This window comes from Seriola dumerili, unplaced genomic scaffold (genome assembly GCF_002260705.1).
Source record: "Seriola dumerili isolate Sdu_G_001 unplaced genomic scaffold, Sdu_1.0 BDQW01000478.1, whole genome shotgun sequence".
Lineage (NCBI taxonomy): Eukaryota > Metazoa > Chordata > Actinopteri > Carangiformes > Carangidae > Seriola > Seriola dumerili.
The window spans coordinates 1950036-1975478 of NW_019174733.1; the positions used below are offsets into that span (position 1 = coordinate 1950036).

General features: G+C 41.8%; 1 protein-coding gene across 1 annotated transcript in view; it reads right to left on the bottom strand.

The window, feature by feature from the left end:
• Positions 1–674: 674 nt before the first annotated feature.
• Positions 675–25443, bottom strand: part of lrmda (leucine rich melanocyte differentiation associated) — a 200796-nt gene continuing 176027 nt past the window's right edge. Inside the window, exon 7 of the mRNA XM_022763708.1 lies at positions 675–2201. Coding sequence (XP_022619429.1) covers positions 2122–2201 — 80 coding nt within the window. The 3' untranslated portion in view covers positions 675–2121. The remainder of the gene's footprint in view (positions 2202–25443) is intronic.

The window sequence follows — 25443 nt, forward strand, 5'->3', positions numbered from 1 at the left end:
GGGGAACTTGTTGTGGCTCCCCTCTTCCTGCCTCCTCCGGCTGTCAGCCCCAGTTTCCTCTGAGCATATCAAAACACAGACAAATAAACCTTGTCATTTTGAAACGCCGGCACTAGTGACCAGGCTCCTGAACGGCATGTCAGCTGGAATATGGTCACACAGTCCTGTAGGAAGTGGTGTATAAGCACATGCAAGCAAGCACGCATACTCTCACATGCACAGTCTTGTAAACCAGCACAAATGTTTGAGCTAATAGAAATAAGAAATAAACAGATACAGACACAGTGAACAAACATTGCATGAGGCTATCTCTGACCTTTCCTTCATGTTTGTGGATGATTGACGCACTAGACTGAAGCTCATCATGGCTTCTTTCAAAGCCTCTCCTCTCTATCTCATCAACTACTCCACCTCTAAAGAAGTAGGTAATGTAATCTCTGCGCCTCATGACTTGACATGAGGTTTGTCAGTCAGGAACATCTTTGTAATGAGTAACACAGGGCTATTAAAACATTGATTGGCTCTATATGATTTATACAGGAAAAAATATTAATGTGATGGACATTTGATCATTAGGAAACCGTATTGTGGTGACAGAAGGAATTAATGTGAAAGCACCACAATAAGCTCTACATCAAATTGACAAGAGACTCATGTTAAGTTAAACCCATTTAATCACTTGAAGACATCCAGCTAATATAATTTCACATCAGATCAGCTACATTACATCATTCATTCATCACAGAATTTCACATTGGAAGCTTGCCTGGAGAAATAAAAAATAAGATCTTAAAACCTGGCAGCACTTTACCATAGGTTGTTGTGAAAAGTATTACAAACCACCACAGACACATTCATTGTAAAATCATGATGATTGTTGAAGTATTATAAAATGAAAACACTTAAAAAACAATGCATTTGAACAAATTTGGGGTGACTGTCCTTTCAATATAACATTAAATTTTTTTCTGAAGATTATGTATTATAGTTTGTTCACAACTGAATACAATGGAATGCAAATAATAAAAGGAATATTTCAGCATAAAGTAGTTAACTGGCTGAAGACAGTGGGACAGGCACAATAACTTAAGTTTCTGGCACCATAATAGATAATGACACACCTGAAATGCACACTTGGTTACAACTCTGTTCTTCGTTAAGGCCGATAGTGGAATGAGTTTGACTTTAAAAGCTGGATTTGACAAGGCTTTTCAAAGCTTTTCAATACTTGCAACACACACTGACCAAACCATTGCTCAAATATCAGATATATGTCTGACAAATTCAGTACAACTCATTCAAATAAAAGAAGGAAAAGCAAACAAAACAAGACTGATCATGCCTCAAGTTCAGACTGAAAATCTGTGTTTAAAGTGTTTAACCAGGCTGTGTAAACCTTGTTCTGTCAAACTCTTTGCAGTGTCTTAATGTTTTAAACAGCAGTAATGCGTGTGTGGGTGTGGGTGTGTGTGTAAAAGAGAGAGCGAAAGAGGGAAACAGTGAGACAGAGAGAGAGAGAGAGAGAGAGAGAGAGAGTGAGAGAGATGAGTCCGTGTCAGGCCCCAGGTGTGTGACCGTCACCCCCTTCACCCTTGATTAGTGGCGGTAGTGGATGGGTGATCCATCATGGCTGTCAAAGAAAAGGATGCAATTGGCTGGGTCTGTTTGTCACTGACTGTGTGTAAAAGAACGAGAGAGAGAGAGAGAGAGAGAGAGAGAGAGAGAGAGAGAGAGAGAGAGAGACTGTCCTTTTGCGTGTGTCGGTGTGCGTGTGTCTGTAGTTGTGCGGTTTCTGATGCTTAGAGGCAATCATGTCAGTGGGAGTGTCATCTCTGACTCTGACTCCGAGCTGGAAACAGGGAGGCAGAAGCAGACCAAGCTCAGCAGAGGAGGCCATAACTATGGGGCTGGAATATGATCTTTGGAAGGAGAAAAAAACAAAACATTCTCCTTACATAACCATGACAACATCTTTTGATAAAGTTTAAATCTCTTTCCAGTGGGAGATGGGGTGACTCAATATCACCAGTGCTTTTGATAAATAAGACATTGGGGTGATCATCTTTCCTTGTTAATACTCATTGTCATTCATGTCCCTCTTTATGCCTGACCGGCTGTCCATCAGAGTTGGTCGTTTCGGATGAATCTGTTGCCTTCTGAGTGCTTGCCATAGTAGACGTAGCGGCACTTGGCGAATACCCCTAAAAACACAATGAGAGAAAGTCAGGTGAAGTGTGGGAGAATAACAAAACATTCATTATCAAAAAGTGAGGAAAAAATACACTGTAATGTACTTGCCCTCTTTTATAGCATTTAGCATTTGTGACTGGATTTACACTATCTCTTGGAATATTTCCAAGTCAAGTGCCAGTCACACAGACTCCCCTCTTGGCATTCACCGATCAATAATTTCTTGATCATAAGAATTTGAGCCACATTCACATATACAGTTGCACTGCTTGAGTTATAGATGAGCACGATTGGTTCCCAACCTGTGGGACAAGCCCCTCCCTAACTTAAAACCCAGCAGAGTCATTAAAGCTTATTTGGATCTGATCATATACTGCAGGAAGTATAGAAACTAATTACAAAGTAGCCAAAATCCTCCATTACAAACCAGGTCTAATAACGGCTACATCTCAAGTAAGACTGCGGGGAAAGACGATAAACGGATGTAAAAAGTTCAGTCAAAACAAGGCTTAACATTTTATGAGGTAGTAAATGCATTCAATGTGTTTATTGGACCTTAAGGACACGGACGATAAGTTTTAGTGAGAAAACATTGAATGTAAACAAAACCTTGTTTGTTTACTGTCGTGCAAAAACTCCACAGGGTAGCTTTAAATGGCAGCACTGAGCAGGGTCTGGGTCTGCTCCTTGTAAGGGGATGAGAGGTGTTGCTGGGAAGGATGAGCATCTTGTTTCACAGAAAAGACCAGGCTGGCCTCGGGGCAAAGTCCTGACAGTAACAAGCTCACAGCCACCCACGTACACTCACACAGACACATACACGGGCACACACCGAACCATCACAGCGAGCAATTATTCAACTATCAGCAGGCAGGGGTGTGGTATGTCCATGTGTACTTGTGTATGGGCATGTAATAGGCTAATAAAACACACTAGATAGTACTGATCAATTTTGGAGTTGAGAACTCGCCACTGTCTATCATTTATGCGACATCGTGCCGAGGTACCACTCTTTCAATCATGTTTTGTTTGATTTGTTTCTTGAAAAAAGCCTGATAGATAGCAGCCTGAAGCTTTGGAGAGGTCTCTGGCTCTCTCTCTCTTGTTATCACCAGTGAATGAGGGGAAACAAAGTCTAATTACAATATTCTCCTGCAGAATTGAGATTAAACTACTGAAAATAGTCATAATAGCCAGGAAAGTAAAATGGAAGTCAGTAAAAGTCCATATGCAGTTTCAGTTCATCCCAACAAAGTCAAATATGGTCAATTAGCCAATCAAAGAGGTTCATATATGTCTTGTACCTGTTTTACATCACGAACAGTGTAAATTCAGCAAAGCTAAGCATTTGGAATTACAGTTGCACAAATCATTTAGCCAGAATTGGGGCTAGAGGAAGAAGCCACATGCCATCTATGCACCTTCATCTGTGAGGATGAATCCAAGATGGCCGGCAGTACTCGCTTGTTGTAATGAGAGGTGCTGCCATACAGGGTGAGGGCTGCCCACCGCTCTGTGGCTGGTCTGCTCTGACTCTGATGTCACAGCGCTCCCACTGCCACTTGATGAATGTGGCGGGTTGTGGCTAGGTGTCACCTCTCGCCAAATGAGGCAAGGACAAGTGGCATTAGTGCTGTCAATGATCCTCTGACAGGAGAATAGATACAGCTTTCACCAGGCTTTTTAAATAGACATCAAGTGCATTATAGGAGAAGGGGGGCCAGGCTAGAGACAGGGCAGGAGAGGAGAGACTTATGGGAGAGGCGTCGTGGCAGAGGGATGAGGGGTGCTCCAAGCGCTAAGTCCAATCACATAATCCAAAGAGACATTGTCAAGGGCGGGGAGAGAATGGCAACTAAGTGACAGAAAGCAGAGACGGGGACAGAGATACTGGTGCCATATTAGTGCCAAGCATATTCTGATGCCACCCTCAATTCTAACCAAACCTGACACATCGCTCTCTTTACCCCACTCTCTCTGACTCTTCAAAGTAGGCTCTACCAAGTCACACATGCGTGCACACACACACACTCGCACACACTAGCGCACATATACAGTACGAAGACGAACACACAAACACACACACCAGTCCCTCGCAGCAGTAGTGGGTGTTCTGTCAGGCGGAGGAGCAGTACAGCAGCAGCAGCAGCAGCAGCAGCAGCCCACAGGCCCGAGGACAAGCTCAGTCAATCTAAATCTGGACTTTGTAGTGGAGCAGTGCTCATTTCCCCTCATAGCCCAGCTACTTGAGGTGATCCAAACACTGAAGTGTGAGGAGCTGTCACCTCCAATAAAATCCGGGACCAGCTCCATGCCTGCCTGCTCCTCCGGTGTGTGAGGGGTACATATACATGTGTGTTTGTGCTTCTCTGACAGTGAGGATGTTGGGGCAGGGGGTGAAGGGGGTGGGGATGAATTCCAGCTGCCGTGATTTGCCTGGGGATATAGGTGCCACGGCTGGAGACTGGGCTTGACACCACAGGACTCGGGGTGTCTCACAGCGCTCTGATCACATGGGTGCTGAGGCCTTTCACATATTCACAGCTTACCCGGCGAGAAACTCACTCTCTCCAGGAGTGGGGCCCTTAAAGAGATTACCCATTGAGGTACCAGAACCAAGGCTCCTATAAGACATTACCTAGAGGGGATATATTTGTAGGTTGCAACCAAAGCCTTTCAGAGATAACCTTCACAGATGAAGGAACTGAAGCTAAAGGCCCCCCAAGCCTTCACACTCTGCTGATCTCGTCACCAGCCCGTGGGGACTGAGAAGGATTGGAGGGAGCACATTCTGTGATCCTCCAGCACCAATCAGAAAGCTCTGGACGATGTGTGACCTGTGACTCTCCAACAGCGCTTAAAAAAGAAAAAAGAAAAAAAAAAGAAGCTACATCTGTGATCGAGGGAGGAGAGGAGGAGTAAATTAAGGAAAAGTGTAGAACAAAGCACAGGGATGAGGTCTGCTTCCCAGGGGGGTGAAAGAGTATGAATGTGTCTCTTAATTTTCTGTGCAACCTGGCTCAAACTCTGGCTACATTTCAGCATTACATTAAGCAGTGTTTTTTATGCATAAACACATTCCAGTTTGCTGCCTTCCCTTCACAGCAAGAGCTTGCTCTTATTACGGGAGAAACCAGGAGAAAGATGGGGTGGTTGGAGACAGAGAAGGGAATAACTAAGCCAAACTCACTCTTACATAACGCGCTCTCAGGGCACGCTCACGCCTGTGGGGTTCCACCTGATGAACTGATACTTAATAACGAGTGGTACAGTGCCAAACCCAGTAGTCTACAATATCCTCTGTGTATCCTAAGCCATGGATGAGCACACTTGAATCAACACCCACACTCTCAACCATATACACATTATCACAAACCCATACACACTTTGATGTCGAGCACACAAACACAGCACACAGTGAGAACAGTGGGAGCAGCCATTGAAGTGACAGATTAACAAAGTGATGTGGAGGCTAATGCTTCCATCATGCCCTGGCGGAGGAACAATCAGGCCTTTGTTCTGCAGATGTCACGCGGCACCTTGTTGTTTTTAAGGGGAGTAGCTAACCCTCTTGTCTTTATTAAAGGGCGGTACAGTCGGTATCTTGTATCTTCCTCTTGGTGAATGCGGCAGTGTAGGTTCATCGTCAGACAGTCTGGTCGTTTCAGAGCTGATTACCCAGAGCATGTGTCCTCTCTACAGGGGCTTGACGGGCCATTCTGCCACTGTGCTTACTGTGAGTAAGCTAGCTGTAGAAAGCCTCCTATGTACAGTGGTCCAATATCAAATCAACACATATGGTAGGAAAAAGCTTTTTGTGGACATATCGTTCTTCCATATCAACTATAATCAATAAGGTGCAACTGGTGATACTTTATTGCCTTGTCGCACAAAATGACCGTAACACATAAACAGAGGTTTACAAGTGCTGTTGATCAATACAGTATCAGTCACTCAGTGCTGTGGCTGCAGCACTCCAGCTCATGCTCTTGGTTTTGGTGGACAAACTCATTTATAAAGATATTCAAATTTGTGAAGAAACACTGCTCCTTGAACTGTCAGATTTATATCTGCTAAAAATGCATTTCCACTGGATGCTTTCAATTTTCAAGGGCACTTAATTTCAAAATCATTTACAATTTAGTAGAAAGACAGATGAAAGATCTAATTTCACCCTACTGAATAGATGGCAGAAGTCCTATCTTTTTCCAAGCTAGCATCTGTTTCACTATAGCCTCAGCTCCACAGTGTATGTGGAGTGTTTTTTTTTTTATTGAGGGGTTCTTTCATGTTTTTCTGGGAAGCTGAAATGTCAGTGTGTAAGTTCATATGAGGAGAACATCAATTACCAGTAATAGCAGATTGCAGGGATGGAAGTGAGAGTGAGGAAAGTTAGGCCCTGATAGGGATTGGAGTTCTGCCACCTAAACTGAAACTGACGGGTCACAACAAACTGTTTCTGCTTCCATTTGCATCATGTGTTGCAAACAGATCCACCTGGAGGCATTGCCCAAGAGAGTGTAGACAATGTGTTGCACTAGCCCAGCAAGTAAATGCCTAGTAACAGATGTTAGGCAAAATACTGTATACCTTTGAGTCTCACGTCTGGTTTAAGTCTCCAGTTTTGCAGTTCCAGTCAGGTTCTGTCAGTCAGCCACAAAGATGTGGGCATGAGCCAGATTCTGAGCCATGCCAGCTCCACACAGCAATAAACAGTATATAGCTAATACATTCATTTAGAATACAGCTCTAGAGCTATAGCTCACCAGGGAACATCTTTTCATATATATGCTTTGACTGTGGGTTATGGAGATCTGCAATAATAATAACAATGATCATATCTTTGGGGTGTCAACACTAAAATCGGACAGTGGCCTACTGTACTCTGCCACTGGTAGTGCATGGGGTACTAGTCAGATAGTCAGATTTCCTGCAGTAAAATGTTGAACATCACACATTTGTTTATCAAGTGAAGACAAGTTTTTGGGTTACTTATTAAAATGAATCTCACATACTTCAACTAGGGCCTCTTTTTGTGGAGAGTGTGGAGATTACTTGTCCATATCAACACACATTCTGCTGCAAACCTCATTTAATCAGCTCACATACAACTGCGTATGCAGGCACACACACACTTGCAATGGAGAGAAAGAGAGAGAATCAGAGAGAGGAGGGAGATGGAGTGGGTTTAATGATTGTTCCCTGCATACAATCAGCTTGACTCTTTTCAAGGGCCATCAATATGTCACAGAAAGACACATCCGACGGATGTAGCTTTTAACATCAAGGTTATCTATTCTCGGCATGAATCCACTCCCTCCACTCCTAGTTTCTCGTCCTGTCTCCTTTTCACATCTATCCTCCCCTCTCGTCTCAAATGCTTCCACTCAGTCTTTCTCCTCCTCTATACTCTTCACTCTGTTATTTGCTCTCTTTGATTCCTCTCTTTCACCCTCTGATTCCTCTTGTTTGCTGTATTTTTTGCTTCCTCTCCTTTTCTGTCACACCCTACAGGGTGGCCACTTAGCCAACAATTTCATCAGTCCTGCCATCCATTATGGAAAAAAGAATGCAATGAGAAAAAACCAATTAACAAGACAATTACACTTTCTGTATTATCTCTCTAAGGGTTGAAATAACACAACTGGGCGGGGGGGGGGGGGTCAGACGGAGCTGGGGGGGAGGCATCCATAAGAGTTGGTGTGATAGTGACTTATGAGCTTGGGGCATAGGCTGCTGTGAGCCAGGGCTATTATTGTGGACACGATCCATCTCCGGCTGTCCTTTTATCAGTTCAGCCCAACGTCATGAGATGGAGTCACCATCTCCTCTCTACAGGGAAGCCTGCAGATAGATAACCCCCCTGCGTCCCATAAACCAACAGCCAGTGGACTGCGAATCAGCCTACTGAGAGGTGGGCTGGCACACACAGCACAGTGCCATGGAGAGAAATGGAATTGTTTCACTTAGTGCTGGTATGCTGGATATGTGTGTCAGTGTGCGAGCATTTTCTAATTTGTATATTTTTCTTAGAAGTACTTGTGAAAGGTTTCCAAAGATGAAACGATAAACAGTGATGGTACCAAGCAACTCGGGGGCCAGTACATCCAGAGTAAGCCTCTCATCAAATATGGGAATATGCATTTGCCCCGTGTTTGATTTCACAGAGTCATTATAATAGTGGAGTCTAATCAAATGCCCGATGAAATCAATTATGAAACTAGCTGGCCTCAATTTTGCCAGAAGATGACAGCAGGAATGGCTATATTCACGCAGGACATATTCACTCCAGAAATATTTTTCTATACACCACTGAGCTTCTTCTCAACAGTACAGAAATATGGAAATGCACAGTAAAAAATGGCTGTACTTACTTTGTTCTCCAGCAGGCAAAGAAAACAACATCTAAAGCTTCCCGCATGTTGTCTTTTGTTAAAACAAAGTCAGTTCAATGTACTTTTCCTCGCTCAGGATCGGCAAAATCAGTCGAAAAGATTTCTTCAGTGTGATTCGTATATGTATCGAGCTGAAAAAAAAAAAAAATCACACTGCTTTGTGTGAGTAATCCTTACTAGGAAAAAGGACCACAGTGGTTGCTCCAGGCGAGACACAACAACTACTGTGCCTATTGATCTAAAAAGCTTTTTTCTACTAGTGTCTTGACAAATTTTCTATCACTTGATTCATCAAACTTTTGCTTCATTTTCTATTGTTTTGTCTTTTTTTAACCTGAAAACTGAGTGTGCTATGTTTTTTAATTTGTTTAAAAAAAAAAGGCTTCACATATTTATTATATTATCGTCAATAACAGAGAAAGCATGATTTATTTATCAGTGACTCACTATTATGTTTCTACTGTCATGTGATACTTAATTTGTGCAATTTCTTTTTTTTCCTCATTACTATTTATACAAGTGACAAACTTGAAAGTTGAAAAGTTATGTTGGTATTTTGGCTGAATTTCTTCATTGTATTTTTTATTTTAAATTTTATTTCCAGTCATTTGACATGAAATTAACTCCCACACAATTCCACATGTGGTGTTGTGTCAGTGTAAAGAGTCATACTGATTGCTAATAACTGCAAGAAAATGTAAGCGCAAACTACTGCTACAGTAATGTATGGGCTACAGTATGTAGCCTGTGTGTGTGGGAGTGAAGGAGAGAAACAGCACAATGAAGTGAGATAGAATGCCTCTTAAGTAAAACATATTGATGGCACCAACATGAGGACCATTTTATTATCATTTTTATGTGCAGTTCTCACAAAAGAAGTGAGGGCTTAATATGACATGTTGAAACTAAATCTATCTTCACTCCATCTTTACTCTACTAATAGACTCTTTTGTCAATTAGTGAACCATTTTAACAGCTGAGGTGTCACCCATCTCTCAGTCTCAAACAAAATTCCTGCATGTAACTTTGAGAATTTAAGTGACATTTGCCCTCTACCAATAAAAAATATTTAGTCCATTAAACATAAATACCTGTCATTATGATGCATGCCCTGGGCTCAGGCCTTCCCTATTCCCCTCCTGGCTGTTTACTGCGGCCAAACAACTGCAGTGCCTGCATGTTCTCAACTTCAGCGTATTGATTAAACTTTTAAATAGCTGCCATATAACCCTGGGACATCAGGAAGATTAATTTGCGTCAATGTTCATCTGTAATTCATTAGCCATTTATACTCTCCACATCCACACAGGCTATCAGGAAAATGCGCCCCATTTTTCACCGAGGCAGAGGCTGGGGAAAAGGCAGAGAGGAGGAGGGATGGAAGGAGGGCAGGAGAGACAGGAAGGAGGGGATTATACAGCCTAAAACACAAGGAGTATTCTAACAACCCAATAGTGCAATGCAAGGCATGTAGGACCGTAAAACATCCAGCAGCGTTAAATGAAATACACACAGTACATGGTGCCATTTCATAGCAATATAAGGAAAGGTACCCACTATTAGCTATCAATAGCTGAAGTGATCATAAATTACTAGTAACTGTCTTGGGTTAACAAGCCCCTTTAATGACATGCCTGTCGATCACACTGGAGAAAGACAGCATAACTGTTACTCTCTCTGCTGACATTTGATGAGGCTCTGACGTCAGACTTTCCAAACACCTCTCACCAGGCAGCCTGACATGTTGTATACTTCCTGTCAGTCAGTCAGTGGTTGATCTGTCACCCATTCAAACACAATGTTTCTCCACCAGACAGTATATACATATATTGGACCCTACTGCATACACACAAATGCACACACACACACATTTACACGCCCAACATATATATATATACATACTGTATATATACACACATGTAGATATACACACACAAATTCTTGAGCTTGAATTCATTGTGAGATATTGTATTTTTGCTTCTTTCATTAGGTGTTTGTTTTGTTGTTTTGACTTCATAGTTACATATGGAACCTTATATTGTTCGGGGCAAAAGAGTCCCAAACTGAGACTGAAAAAAAAAAAAGAGAGAAGAGATTTATGAACTGTGTACATGACTCAGATAAAACAATGCACACACAAAAGGGCCAGAGTGCGCACATGTGTGTGTATGGGAGATGGAGAGTTGAAAGATTTGCTATTGCCACAGGCTGATAGGCTGTCAGGGGAAGGTTGCTGGGTCATGGCTCAACCAGCCCTGATCAATACCAGGTTGATTTTGCCACATGATTCTCCTTAAGTGCAACAATAACATATTCTGTATGTTTCCATATGGTTCAGGAACTGAGAGCTACTGTTACAGGAGATGCTGTGCTTGGGGTTGCTACTGACAAAATAAACAAAGAAATTTAATTAGCATAAAGGACAAAACACAGTCATTCATAAATAGGCATGCAATACTGTGCATACTGTATGCACCGGTTATGTTTTGAGCTTATCAGCAGCATTGGTTAATATATGAAAAATGACACTTCATCACTGTCAGTTCACTAAATGGCTGTAATCAAACACTGTAAATTGAGGATGGCATTATTCATTGATGGGTGAATTACAGTTATAACCAGATAAATGCCTATCAGTCTTTGTGCTTTCAACTTATGAGGATGAGAAGGAAATTGAATTCTGGGGCATATAAATTTTGACTGAAAACAGATTACCGTTGTGGGGGGTCTAATGAAAAAAAAATGGTGAAATTAATTTCAGTGACATTTATTCCACATAGAGCTCGGAGAGAACACTGGTTACAGTAGCTCTGGAGTGTGGAGATAAGAGGAGGGTGGTTTGAGGCAGGGGACTCAGCCAGTTTACAAAGTCCTAAGTCCCCTTGGAACGCCTTTCTCAAGGCACCTACTATCATCTAGCAAACTCACTGACAACACACCCCTTGCATATGAAAAAAAATAAACTCTCCTGTAAGCACAACAACAATAAGCTGGTTATTTACTGCCAGAGTTATTATTGAAGGGGTTCATCTACCCTTAAGGACACATGAAACAACTAATGATGCCAGTAATCATAAGGGCTCATTTTCTCCATCAACATGTGGATCACAAATCACCACACACGCACAGCACACTTCCTGACACTGATCGATTGTGTTCGTCATTACACCCAGGGTTTCTAATTAAAACAAAAGCACAGATAAGTGGTTCAAACCTCTGACCGAAATAGAAAGAAAAAGTGAAAATCGCAATTAGAGGTTTGGCTGTGTTCGGTAATGGTGCCGTTAATAAGAGCGGCTGGTGAGTCACTCAATGAAGGTTTAATCACTGGGACAGGATTCAATAACAAAAGAGCATAATATTAATCACCAGAGAGTGATAACTTCACTGTTCATCTCTTTGACATTGGAGGAAGAGATGAATTAATGATGCTCTCCATCCGAACGCATTAAATAATAATTATCAGGCAAAACAGCATGAAAGGGACTGCATAATGAACCCCATTGTCAGGTCAATTACAACCACATAAAACTGTTCAAACGGAAGTAGCTTGTTACTAGATAACCATACTAGAAAGGACAGCGGTGGCTTTAACAGTGGAAGGTGCTGCGCATTCAGTTTCTTCTGATATCAGCGCTTAAAATGCGTTGAGCATTTGAAATGTGGTTCACACTTAGAGGGCACTGAAAGTCTAGCCACACATGCCTACTGTAAAAAGCTAGAAGCGTTCAGCGAGGCATTCAGCGAGGAACACATTGAAAATCGGTATACCAAAAGATAAATGACATGACAATGACAGTGTTTTTCTGGCTCTAAAGCAATGTCAGTCGCTAAGTGCCATGTTAACTAAACTCAACTGCACAGACAATGATGGACTTCACGCATCGGTGGGTAAAATGGCACCTCGCTACCTGTCAGCGGCAATTTCCATCAAATCAAAGATGACCAGCAAATTTAGCCACGAGAGGAGCTGCTGCTGGAGTTTTACACATGCATATAAACACGCACACATAATATAGTCGCACTGTGCAGTAGTTTCTTCCTTTGTCACAACATTAAATTGGCAATGGTTGTTTCATAAAGCTCTCGCCTTTGACTGAGCACCAGGCACATCAGGTTGTCCTCTACCTTGTCTTTTTGAGCTAGGCATCAATTACCGCATGGCTGCTACCACTCTGAGACACTCTCTTAAACAAACAGCCTGGCAACCTCCAGCTTGACACATATCAATACTAGTCTGACGTCTTATTCCACAGTCTCCCTCCTCAAATCCTGGCTGGCCGCACCTGCCTGACCGCAGTGCCCAGAGTTGGCTGTACTCCTTCACACTTCCTTCCCCTGCAGACATCAAACACTTATTACTCCCCATTCTGGCCCTGCTAACTGACTGGCCTGTCTGGGCCACACGGGGACCCCATTATTAGAGTCATTTCAGTGCCCATCCTGATGCCTGTTAGGCAGTTCTCTACCTGGGGCTCCTGCTCCCTGCCTGCCCGACTGAGTGCCTGGCCAGCCAAACAGTGATTGGACATGACATGGTGACAGAAAACAGGGGAGAAGGGCAATAGAAATAAAAGAACAGAGATGGCAGAGTGAGGCGGACAGAGACGGGGAGAGAGGAAGGTGGGTATGTTAGCCAGGGCCCTTGTGGCGTAGGGTGTGCCCATCAACACGGATGAGCGTTAGCCAAGAGCCGCATGTCACAATGATGGAGGGGCTGGATCACTCACATCAGAGCTTCATCTGACTGGAAGATATCAATCTTCAGGCCTAATCCAAAAGGACATGGTAAAATATCCTTTAACATTGCTCTCCCACCCTGCCTTTGTGTGTCCCTTGCTTCTGTCTCTCTCGCAGCTAAAAAACGTGCGTAACCTTCATTGCTGGACCTCAATCGACCACACTCATTTTCACATCCCATTTCCTCTGTCTCCACCACTGACAGTCAAATTATGATGGACAAAACTGTACCTTGACATATGGCATTTAGCACAATCTGTCACTATATGTGGCAAGAAAATAATAAAGAAAAAGAAGTGTAGATCACTACATATGTGCAATGTTGACATCAGGGATTCTACCTTCATGTTTTGAAACGGGGTACTGAGGAAAATCTCTGTGAAGTCAAGTCAAACAAATTTTATTGACACCACTTTTAACCGAAACGTAAGTGTGTATTGCTCTGCATCACTGATGTGGTGAGCTAAAATAGTCATCTGGAAATAAGGTATTTGCACTGACAGATTTTGTCTGCAAATCTTCAGAAAGAGAGAATCATAATGTCTAGAATTTAAGGCTCCACCCAAGTTTGGTTTATTTTTTTTGTTATTCGCGGTGGAGCATCTGGAAGTCGTAACAATGAGGCAATACACATGCACTGTATGTTTATTTGTCCATCTACTGTATACATATGTATATACAATGTGTGTGTACTAAATAACTACTACCTGTAATTCCAACAAATCCTGAATGGGTGTGTTATCATTATCAGGCATAATGTAATAACTTTATATATATATCTTTATATATATATGTGTGGAATGCAGTTGAAAATTTGCCAGTTGGCACATTCACAGAAATGTTGATTAATGTGTATGTTTCTTATTAATATACAATATGAATGTTTTTATTTTTATTATAATATTTCAGTCAAGCATTACAAACAAATTCTAATTATTTGTAGAAAAAGTCTATACAGTAATGTAACTGCTATAACAATTACAAAAGTGAGCATGCATTTAAATCAGCAAATACTGTAAAAATGAGGTTGAAGCAATGAAAAATGTATTCCTGGTGACATCACATGCTGCTTTAAATTATGGCTGTGTCAAATTACATGCCGTCATTTCCTGCCAGAATTTAAACTGATGAACACACAGTAGCCAATCAGGTGTGTGGCAGAGGTGATGATAGGTTTGTGTTGTGTGGAATATTTCATGCCCCTCTGGCCTCCCCTGTACCTCGTTCAGACGGATGGCTCCACTGTAACTCTACTTCTCTTAATTAATATGACATATCCCCTGTTCATATGCACAGAGTGAGAAAGGGGACAGCGAGATGAAGGTATGAGGAAATGATTAACAGTGGATCTGTCCCTCCTTGTGAGAAATGATCTCGCCTCCTCTGCTCTCCCCAGTGCTCCCTCCTCCTCTTCATTTCCGTCCTCCCTCACTCTCCCTTGTCCGTGTCTCTCTTTGGCTCACTTCATTTCTTTCTGCCCCCCCCCCCCCCCCCCCACTCTCTCTCTCTCTTTTCCCTTATCTCTCTCTCTCTCTTTCTCTCCCCTGCCCTTCTCCTCTCCTTTTCCCCCCTGACACTCTCGGACTGTCCTCAGCCCCCTGCACATCTCCTGACAGGTAGAATAATAACGCTCGTACATCACTACCCTGAAAAGTCCAATAACCTAAATCTTCACTTGCCACACACCCCGGGACTCAATTACTTTATTGACATGTAATCTTCATAAGGGGAGAAATATTGAGCATGTAAGGTCAGCCGGTTATGAAGACATATTATCATATTATCTGCATGAGGGTTGTAGGGGCTAGGACCTGACAAAGCTAATTATAATGGTACATGTTTCAGAGCTCAGAGCGTATTATCTGCTTGGCTGCTTGGTTGAGCCACAGCTGAGGTATAGAGGAGAAGGGGATGAGATTTCAAACCTAATAGGGGCTGGATGTCATCTCAGGGCATGGGAATTAATGAAGCCAAATATTATCGACTGCACATCACAGCACTAATATCCTTGATTTGTTCATTGTATTTGTCAGGATTACCTCGCCATAGTCTAATGGCTAACAGCATATCACAATACAAGCTGACCAGCAGGGTAATCTCTAAAACTCTACAATAACGAAAAAGCTATAACATCCCTTCAAGTATTGTGTAAAAAGTGCAAATAAGCTGTTTGTGCTGCAGCTTGAGCTGTTCCTCAGCCAAAATGTCACAGTGGGTTAGTGATGGCAGGAAGGACAGATGCCCATGGCTGTGTTATCGCTTCTCTCCCAAGGTTATCTTAATACCATCCTTTCAGCTCTGCTATTAAAATCTACTGCCTGCGACATAAAGCAAAACAATAACATGGATGATGGTACAATGTATTCTACAGTGGGTGTATTCTTATACAAGAATGTATACACTTCAAAATCTATTTTTCTTCACCATGAGGGCATACTGCAAAGGAGAAAAAATATATAACCAAGCTTGTTATTTTAACCAGCAATACAAAGGGCACAAAACAAACAGTTGGTTAGCCCTGAGACACTGCATCTCGGGGTCACTGTGCAAACAAGAAATCACACCGCCAGACATGTGCACATGTTCATTTCACTTTGTCCAACATTATGCCCTCTTCCCCTATCTTTGTTATCCAACTGTCCAAATGCTTAGCTCAGAAATGTAGGCGCAGAAGATGCCCTAAAATGGTGAAAAGCTGCCAAAGGTCATGTGTTAAGAGTTGTTAATGGTGTCAAATGGAGAGACATATTTTAGCTTTCTTTTGAGGCTCTCCAGGCACTCAACACTCCACAGAATGGACATTTTCTATTTACTTGCACTAAAATAATTGGTTTTCAAAGTTGTAGCTGTTGTAGAGTGTTTAAGCTTGCCTGCAATTGTTTTTTATGAAACATGAATTCCAGCAACACTCAGGTCACACACTCAACAAATAGCACATGCTGTATACAAATGCATAATCAAGAAATTCCATCGTTTGGAGCAAATATGGTATGGTTTGATGGCTACCAATTCTGAAGGTTTAGTTTTGAATGCATGTTTGTCCTGAGGGAGGGGAATGAAACAAACAGCCTTTTAAATCACAACAATCTGGGGTAAATTCATGTGTTTGACCAAAATGACTCAGTCAATCCAATCAGCTTGCGCAGCAGCGACATAACATGCCAGGAACTATCTATGAATCAAATTATGATGGTGAAATAACTTGTCCGCTCATATTATCATGACAGAGAAACCTGCTCCGTCTGTTTAAAGTGACTTAATCAGCAAATCAAAGTGACAGATTAAAAGGTTGTTTTGGACTTCCTAGCATTTCAGTGACCTCGCTCTATTCATTCTGGTCGAGCTGGAATGTTGATGCCAGTACAAACCATACAAGACCCGCTACTTCCTGTAACCGAGGCTCCCCTTTATATCTTAAGAGAGATAAAATGCATGTCAGTTCAACAAAATAGCCCTGACACTCATATCCAGTTGGCCTTATGGACTTTAAGGCAGATCAGGACGAGCTGACCCACAAAATGTGCGACACTGAGTCTGTGTTTGATTTTGCTCGGACACTGTTCATTCACTTGAATAGTGTGAATCTGCAGGAAATACAAGCTCAGATCCATAGCACTGGAATCCCATCGTATGGGATAATGGCCTTCTCGTCTCTTTACAAGCAGCAAATCCAAACCAGGCTTTCACACAGCCCGATGCAATGAATAATCTAAATGGCACTTAATGTGAGCTATGCTGATACTCTGACAATAGTTTGTGTTCAGACATCACAGCTTAGTGTCTCCCAATTGTATATTGATGCCGAGGCAGTTGACAATAAATCACTGGATTCACCAGTGAGTGAGAAAACTGTTTAGACAATGGCCCAATGGAGCTTACCGTAATTGACAGATGGGTTCAGTTCTTTCCACCACAATAGCTTTGGAGCATTGAGGGTACCTGGGAATGAGTGTGTCAGGGTTTGTGAGTGTGCATGATGTTTCAGGACCCACAATACCACCAGAGTAACAGTGCCTGCAGTCATGCCCACACTGAATGTTTACACATGTTCATGTATTAGTAAATAGACCCACATTGTAGTAATTTACTAACATCTGCAGACTTGCATTGTTAGCTTGAAAAAATAACTTCTGGTTCAACACAATCTATTGTCAAACTCACTTGAGAATGTTTACAGAGGTTATCAAAACCCACGGGAAATTTCCAGGTATCCTAATTTCAACAGTATTATAAGAGAGTGAAGCAATATGAAAGAAAAATCCAACACATTGGACTTAGGGAATACCGCAACAATGATAGAAAGAGGTCGGATGGGGCAAAAAAACATGTAGAGTCAGACTATCAAACAGGGTACAGTACAGTAAACAGTAAAATTATAACCAAAGTGCCTGTTGTAGACATCCATTACAATTAATAAACGACTTGGCTGTACTTTCCTGTACAGTGACAGTAATGATATAATGACCAACATGTCGGGGAAAGACATCTTCTAATGTAAAACACTAAAAGGTGTCTGTGGTAAGTCTATGTAAAGACCGTACACCTTAGTATGTCATCATCACAGCTTTGGCACATGGATCTTGTGCTTATGGCTTTATATATTGAGTTTATAGAAACTGTAGCGTAAACGGCCATTCATACGTAAGAAGTGGTTTGACATGGCATCTGTCTACACAAACACATCCATCTGCATGTTTGTCTTAATATACTTCACAACATGGTTAACCAGGGAGGGTAGTTGTTTCGGTTATTGCCACTGTTATTGCCTGTCCTCTAACAGGTCTCTGGATTCCACGTTATGCTGCTGAGTAAATGATCACTTGCAGCCCCTTTTCTCACAGTATATTAGTGATTCCATGGCATGTATAGCTCTGTTACGATCATGCCTGACAGAAAGGTTCAGTGATGTAGCACAGCTGTTAAGCCATGCAGCATGCGTTGTCACCCAGCATGATAAACTAGCCACCGAGTGAAGTGGAGTCTAATTTGTTGGAGCCATTAACCAGACTAGCATTAAGGCATGTTTTCATCTTGAATGATTACTATGTGAAATCAGTTACCATAGAATTACGATCTACAGTCTACTCAAAATATAATTTATTAAAAACACCCTGATTAAGATATATGATCCTATATAAACCAACAAGACAAATATATTAGTACTATATCTAATTCTGTTAACTTGCTGTATCACACAATCTGAAATATGAGACTTGTTGTATCTCTTTGTAAACATCCATGGCAATAAACAATAATTACAAATCTACAAGGACTTGTAGTCGGAACTTGTGGTCTGATCCTGTCCTTTTTAGCATGACAAGTTGTCCAGCATCTGTCAGCATGTTAGTAGCTATTCATCAGAATGAAGGGTAGCAAGCCCCCTCACACAGACTGACTCTGTCTGCCCACCAAGCAATTTGTTTCAAGGGGTACTGACACAGAAGAAAACTGGTGGACCCAACATCCATCCTGCTGTAAAAATATCCAAAACCATCTGGCAGCTGACCCCCATCCTAAATTACTATGATGGACTCCCACCTTTGCAAACCATGAAGGCTACAGAAACCTGCCCCAACTTATGACTGAAAGTACGACCAGAAAGCACAGACCGCAACTCAGTTGTCTCTGAACCACAACTACTAATCATGGTGGAAAATGAATAGTAGTGTAGCTGCATTAGCAATACCAGAATATCAGAGCTGATTCTAGAAGCAGCACCTCTCCACTTTGCGTGATTTATGTTCTGCTACTTTCCTGAGAATGACCAGTGCAACTGGGAAGTAGACCAAGGTCCAGAGCACCAGCGGTATGTTTTTCCAAGAGGGCTGGGCCTGCTTGGCAGAAACTCATGTCCTTGTCTATCGGCCTGACACGTTTGGAGAAGCAGCCAACATATTGCTTCAAACTTATGTCTGTTTATGCCGGAGCAAGTTTTAATGGGTGAGTCCAGTAGGGTTTGTATCGTCATAAATAACAAAGGTTTGTCTGCAATGGTCACGCACTGTAAAGATTTAGGAGGCTACATATTTTCCTGCTGCTGAGAAAACTCTTCCAAAGATTGTAATCATCATATTTCAGTGGTGATGGATGAAGGAGTTCAAAAGTATGATCATAAGATTTCAGGCTCAATGTTCAAAATGGCAAATGTTCATTAGATCACATTAGTTTGTACAATGACTTGAGATTATTATCGTTCAGTTAAATAATGTCTCATTTGATCTGTGAACTCTTCGTGGCATCCTAATGAAAGTGCTTGGATCATTTCAGTCAAAACAATAACAGCATACTTTTAACTTGACTATGAAACGTCCCTTATTAAAGCAGAATATCATAGGAGGAAATATTTACTTTTATACTGATAGTCAGAGGAACTAACAAACAAATATCTTGGAATATAGCTCAGAAGCTGACAGTGCTATCTTTCTACTTTAAGTTTTTGCTGTATACGTCCAACATCACTTTAAGAACTCAAGACACTCAGGAGACTCTCTCAGCTACATCAAACGGCAAGGTAAAAACAATAGTGTCACTGACATTTCTCCAAACCCAGCACAAACAGAATTATTCACACACTGTGAGAGGAGTGCCATCTGATAACGGAGAGATAATGACACTTGGTGGAAGGCAGCTTTCTCAAAACAGTTTAGAGGTGGCATGTCAGGGTTCGGCAGTTAAGCCTGTCGTGGAAGCTGAGGAGGTTATCCTAGCATTTTAATCTAACCCGCTTCTGAAGGAGAAAACGTAGAGGTGATTTCCAGGGCTAGTAATAACAAGGACAGGCCTGCCTCCAAAAAGAGCTCTCATCACTTTGGATGCGGACAGTGCAGTGTTATGTGAAGCCACGGTGAAGGATTGCAGGCCCAGTTTGCCTTGTCCCTTCTCCCCTCATCCATCTCCATAGGCCGGCTTTAATGGATATCCATGTTGCTGAGCCAATCCACTCCAGGGAGGAATAATATCACATCATCTGACTCAGATAAAGGAAATAGAGCCTGTCCTCATACATGGGGAGTATATACCACTGTGATGTGCTGTGATATGCAGCAGGAACTACCTCACCAAAGAATAGATCAATGTGACTGTGACTTAACTTTCAGGTGCTTGTTCATTCAATACAAGACTGGGTTTGAAAAATGTATCATGGAACAGGTAGCAATTAGTGTCCTGTTTTTTTCTGTTAGAGTAGATCACAGACATCCCACTGTCTACACATGCACCCACACACAGCAACATAATACTTTAGCATGGATACATATTGAAGAAGTGTTTTTTTGTTTTAATTATTTTCTGGTTTTGTATTGTTATGTATGTATTATATACTGTATACTAATATGTTGCTATATACTATTATTATTGTATTGTATTGTATTGTATTATTGTACCTCAAACTGTACTTAAGTACAGTACTTGAGTAACTGTACTTAGTTTCTCTCTGCCACTGCAGTACAATTTACATCCAGGAAAAATGTCTAAGTAGTGCCTTTTGGAGGAAAGTGTATGTTGATGCAAAGAAATAAGAGTCTTTTTGAGGTTTTAATTTTTGTGGCTGTATCGTGATTTACAGGGCAATATCGGAGATGGCAGCAAGACACCCAGTCATTAGAAACTAATCTTAAACACCTCCTCAGCTCACAAACTGGCAAACACTGCAAAGAAATAAAACCTTCATGCGGTGACAAGTGCTTGGGAAACATTTTTATGAACTCAGCACCCGGGAAGAAAGCCATGTCTTTACTTTGTCAATTCACCTCATAGAGTTTGGTGCTGAGACTCACTCAACACAAGCTCATGGCGTATAGCTGGCAGGGAGATCTGTATATATCATTCTCTGTGACAATATTTCATCATCTGTCATTTCTCGATGTTGAACGCACGCATTGTCTATAGTTTATTATAAAGTTTACAGAAAGCAGCTCTGCAAAGGGTACTCTGGACGAGGAGGAGGAAAAGCTTACACTCTGCTCTTTCCATATGCCTCATTTTAGTTGTGTGGGGGCCAGCGCAAGTCTTTGTGTTTAAGAGTGATGTTTATCAGGGGACAGATCCTGCTGGTATAATCATTACGAGGCTGAGTGAAATGTCTTGCAGAGCACGTACATGTGTCTGATGGGAAACGTCAAAGGTGCTCTGTCTTTTCTCACCGAGCTCCAGAGAGGACATTTCCATGCTCATGGAACATGCCAAGGCAGTCCAAAGCAGAATGGGAAGATTATCAGCAGAAAGATGAGAGTTTTCATTCTAACTACAGAGTGACATCAAACAGAACTGAGGTATCACTCAAGATAAGCACGGAAAACAACTCGGGAGCAAAGAAACAGATGTCTGAGGTAATGTAGCAATTAATTTACCAAAAAAAAAAAAAAAAAAAAAAAATCACCAAACCAATAGCACATGTATTTACTTAAAATAACAGGACTTCATGAAAAAGTATTCATATTCACAACAGCATCTGAACCATGCGATTATAAATAATATAATCAGCTCTGGTTATTACACAAGCAACAATAAACAGACATTGGGGAACTGTATATCTGTTTTGACGCATTAACATTTTTAAAGCCGTCAAACTCACTTTTAGTTTTACTAAGTACGTTGCGCAAAGAACATTAAGTCATCAGTCAAACCAACAACCTTTCCCTTCATAATGACAACAGCTAAGTTTCAACACTCGCAGTTTAGTCATCCATTAGTCATGTATCCCATCCAGATGTCTGGTGGAGGGGAGGAGGGGAGGAGGAGATAGCAGCAGGTGTAGATCTCTCTGAGCCCAGCTGAGCTCTAAAAGGCAGTGCTTAGCACCCACAGCTCCGTCATCTGGCCTCTCCCCTGTCTCCACCAGCCTCTCGACAGCCCATTCCTCATCATTTACCCCTTTTTGGCAAAGCCCAGAGCCCTTCTAATGGGCCGCTCTGAATGCTTCCAGATGTTTGTTTATTTGTTGTGCAGCAACTGTAAAACAGTTTACTCTTAGTTTGGATCTGTTCCCGTTGCTCCATTTTTTTTTTTTTGGTGTATTGGGGGAGGCTGAGGCAGCTAGGGGGAGTGTAGCAGGAGTTGCAGTGCAGATCACCCCGACATGTAATGAAAGCGAACCGCCAAACAAATGTGAGGCGCCCCATGGGTGTCGTCAGGAAGGAGGTTGTTTTTTTTGGGTTTTTTTTTCTTTTTTGCTTTGAAGGCTGCTTTACTCCTGGGATTTTAATAACAGTTGTGCACCATTTAAGATACATACATACAAAGTAGCTGGAAGCAGGCCCAGAACAACAACATTAAAAGGGCCCAGGGCTCATACTATAAGGCAGATTTCAGGCATTCTTCCTTGTCTGTTTACTCTGCTTGTACAAAGATATCCCTTTCATTTACTGCTGTCACTGCTGAGGGATGGCCTACTCAAATTTAATCTGATACCTGTTACTAGTGCCTGGCATATTTATTGAAATATACAGAGGAAATGAAAGGTATTTCATTAAAATCTCCTCTGTGCACATGGATATATCAATCAAGTCTGAAGCATCTTTTTTTACATACTTCTGAACTACAGTTATAATTAGATCTATGAAATAAACTTGTGAATCTCACTTCAAAATGTGTCATCCTAAGAAAATGACAAGCTGGTAATAAATAACCCAGCACACTGTTTTGCATGCTGAAACGATAAGTCGTCATGGTAAGGAAACGCAATTTGTCATTGGCTGTGGCTTAATAGTATGATATAGGCCAGTCTTCATGAAGACACACAGTTGTTTAGGCCGGGACTCCATTTTGGACTGTTAGATTTAGACTTGAGTTGACAGTTGGACCAGCACTGAGAGTTAGAGCCAAGGTGACAGTAGTGGAGGATCCTCAGGCCCCTCTGCCAGACTATATACTCCACTCCACTCTGCGTCACGCCTTCACCAAGACACACTGGAGCCCCCAATATCCTCCTTCACTTTGTCTTTGTCTAGCTCGCTCTTATTTTAAGTCTCATCTTCTTTCCCTGTTTAACGCTGGTCCTCTTATTCCTCTCTCCTTTATCTTCCCCTCTGGTTCCGTCTATCAATTTGTTGTCAGATCTGGTCTATGGAATCTTGTTTTAAATTTCTTTTCCACAACAGCACATCTTTCCACTCTCCTCCCTCCTCTCCCTCCTGCTCTTGTTTTGCTCTGTCTCCTCCAGGTTGACTCCTCCACCAACCAAGACAGAGGCTTATCCTGGAGTTCTGTCCTTGGTTTCCACCCTTCTCTCCCTGGGCAGTAACCTGCCAGTGCTGCCCTCCTATGGGAGCTCCTAGCTGCTGTAATTACCTCTGGCACCCAGGCTCTGGGGCTTCCACGCAGGTGACATGTTGGAGAGGGTGGGTGCAGAGGGCTGAAAGGAGGAAAGGGAGGTTCTTTCTGTGCAGCCGACAGGGCTTTGTCAGAACTGGTGCTGATCTGCCTGCTACTGCAGGAGTCAGGATAAAAGTATACAGCCTCCCCTTTTCCCTCATTAAAATAAGGCCACTTCATTAACCCTTAAAACAACTATTGTCTCTATCACATACTCTATAGTGCGTACTTAGAAACACTTCAGCTGCTTACCAAGGGTGTAACAATTCATTATGGTCAGATTCTATATAATGTGAAAAAAGCAGTACTGCAGAAATAAGCAGTTGACAAAAGCCGTCTATATAGTATCATCAAGGGACTTCACTTTTACAGCAGATGTTGAACAAAGCGTGTTATGAATTGTTTAAATTTATGATGTGTATAGAAACGAGTGTGTTGCATTGAACTACACAAAATCATGCACCATATTGTTTCACCTCTATTGTTTATATCCCGAATTTAACACAGTAAACACTCAATTGTTTGGAATTACTGTCGGAAACATTTTGTTTGTTGTCGCACTGCTTTGCCACAGCTTTGTTCTCTGTGAATGAGGAGTTACTGTGACCGTCTCCCACACATAAAGAAAACTCAAGTATGTTTAAGAAGTGTAAATAAAAGAAAAAAAAAAAACAAAGAGCGAGGGTGGGGGATGGAGGCAGGGACATGAAGAGGAGGTGAAGGGCGAAGATGAGGGCTGTGTTATCTAAGACTGCAGTGCTGCTTCATAAAAATAACAAATGGAGACTGTCACTGCTGCTCAGATCTTAGAGGGAGGGGAAAATATTTCATGTGTCAGATCCCCTCACCTTTAAATGGACTGTTCTTAGCCAGGTCTGATTTTGACAAAGCATGGGGCTCTTTCTGTCCTCACATCCGGTGAGAGCTGCCACCGTTCAGGCTTTCGTGACATAGATATGTCCTTGGCGCCATAAATGGAGGTCTGTGGGCCGGGCGGGGGGTATGGGGTCGTCTACACTACTGTTTGTACCTTGAAAATGCTCACTGGTGATCGGTTGTACTTCCACAGCGGTGGACAACACAACCAACCCAAGTGTTTTGCATTGTGAAGACGGTGACGAATGTCTCAGGAGCTTATTTTGAAAAGCCTGACTCCAAAATAAACTCAGTCATTCAGTCAGGCTAACTGAAGCCTGAATACACAATAAACTGCACAATCAAGACAATAAAAAAGACAATCAAGCAATTTAAAATGGAGAAGACTCTGCTTGATAAATTTAGTTTCGTAAGACAGTATGTCAAAATACCCTCTCCTCTCAGTAATGTCTGAAATTTGATGGCCTGTTTTGTGTGTGAAATCATTTGTTAGCTTAATTTTTAATGCAATTATAATTCTTAGGATAAAATAGAATAAAATATATTTTGGTCATCCAAGGACACATTGCTTTTTACTAAAATACAAATGAGATAAGTTGCCTCCAATTAATTTAGAACATTAGATCTTTTTAATGAACGTGATAAGTTCTTTCTAGAGTGCAGTGTTTGATGTTAAGAAGCTGCTACACAATTACATCAACTGACGACACTGGGTCAATATGAGGCCTAATCAATGTCTCGTATCAACAGATCAAGGAGGCTTCATCTTGTATATGTTCTGCGTGCTCCCACGCATACATTCAGAACAGAGTTAACCTAGATTACTCAGATTTATTCCCACTATCAACACTTCACACAGATGAGATGAGATCAGTAAGAATAGATAGCATACTGTAACTTCAGCTTGGTCTCAAGTTCAATAGATTCCCAC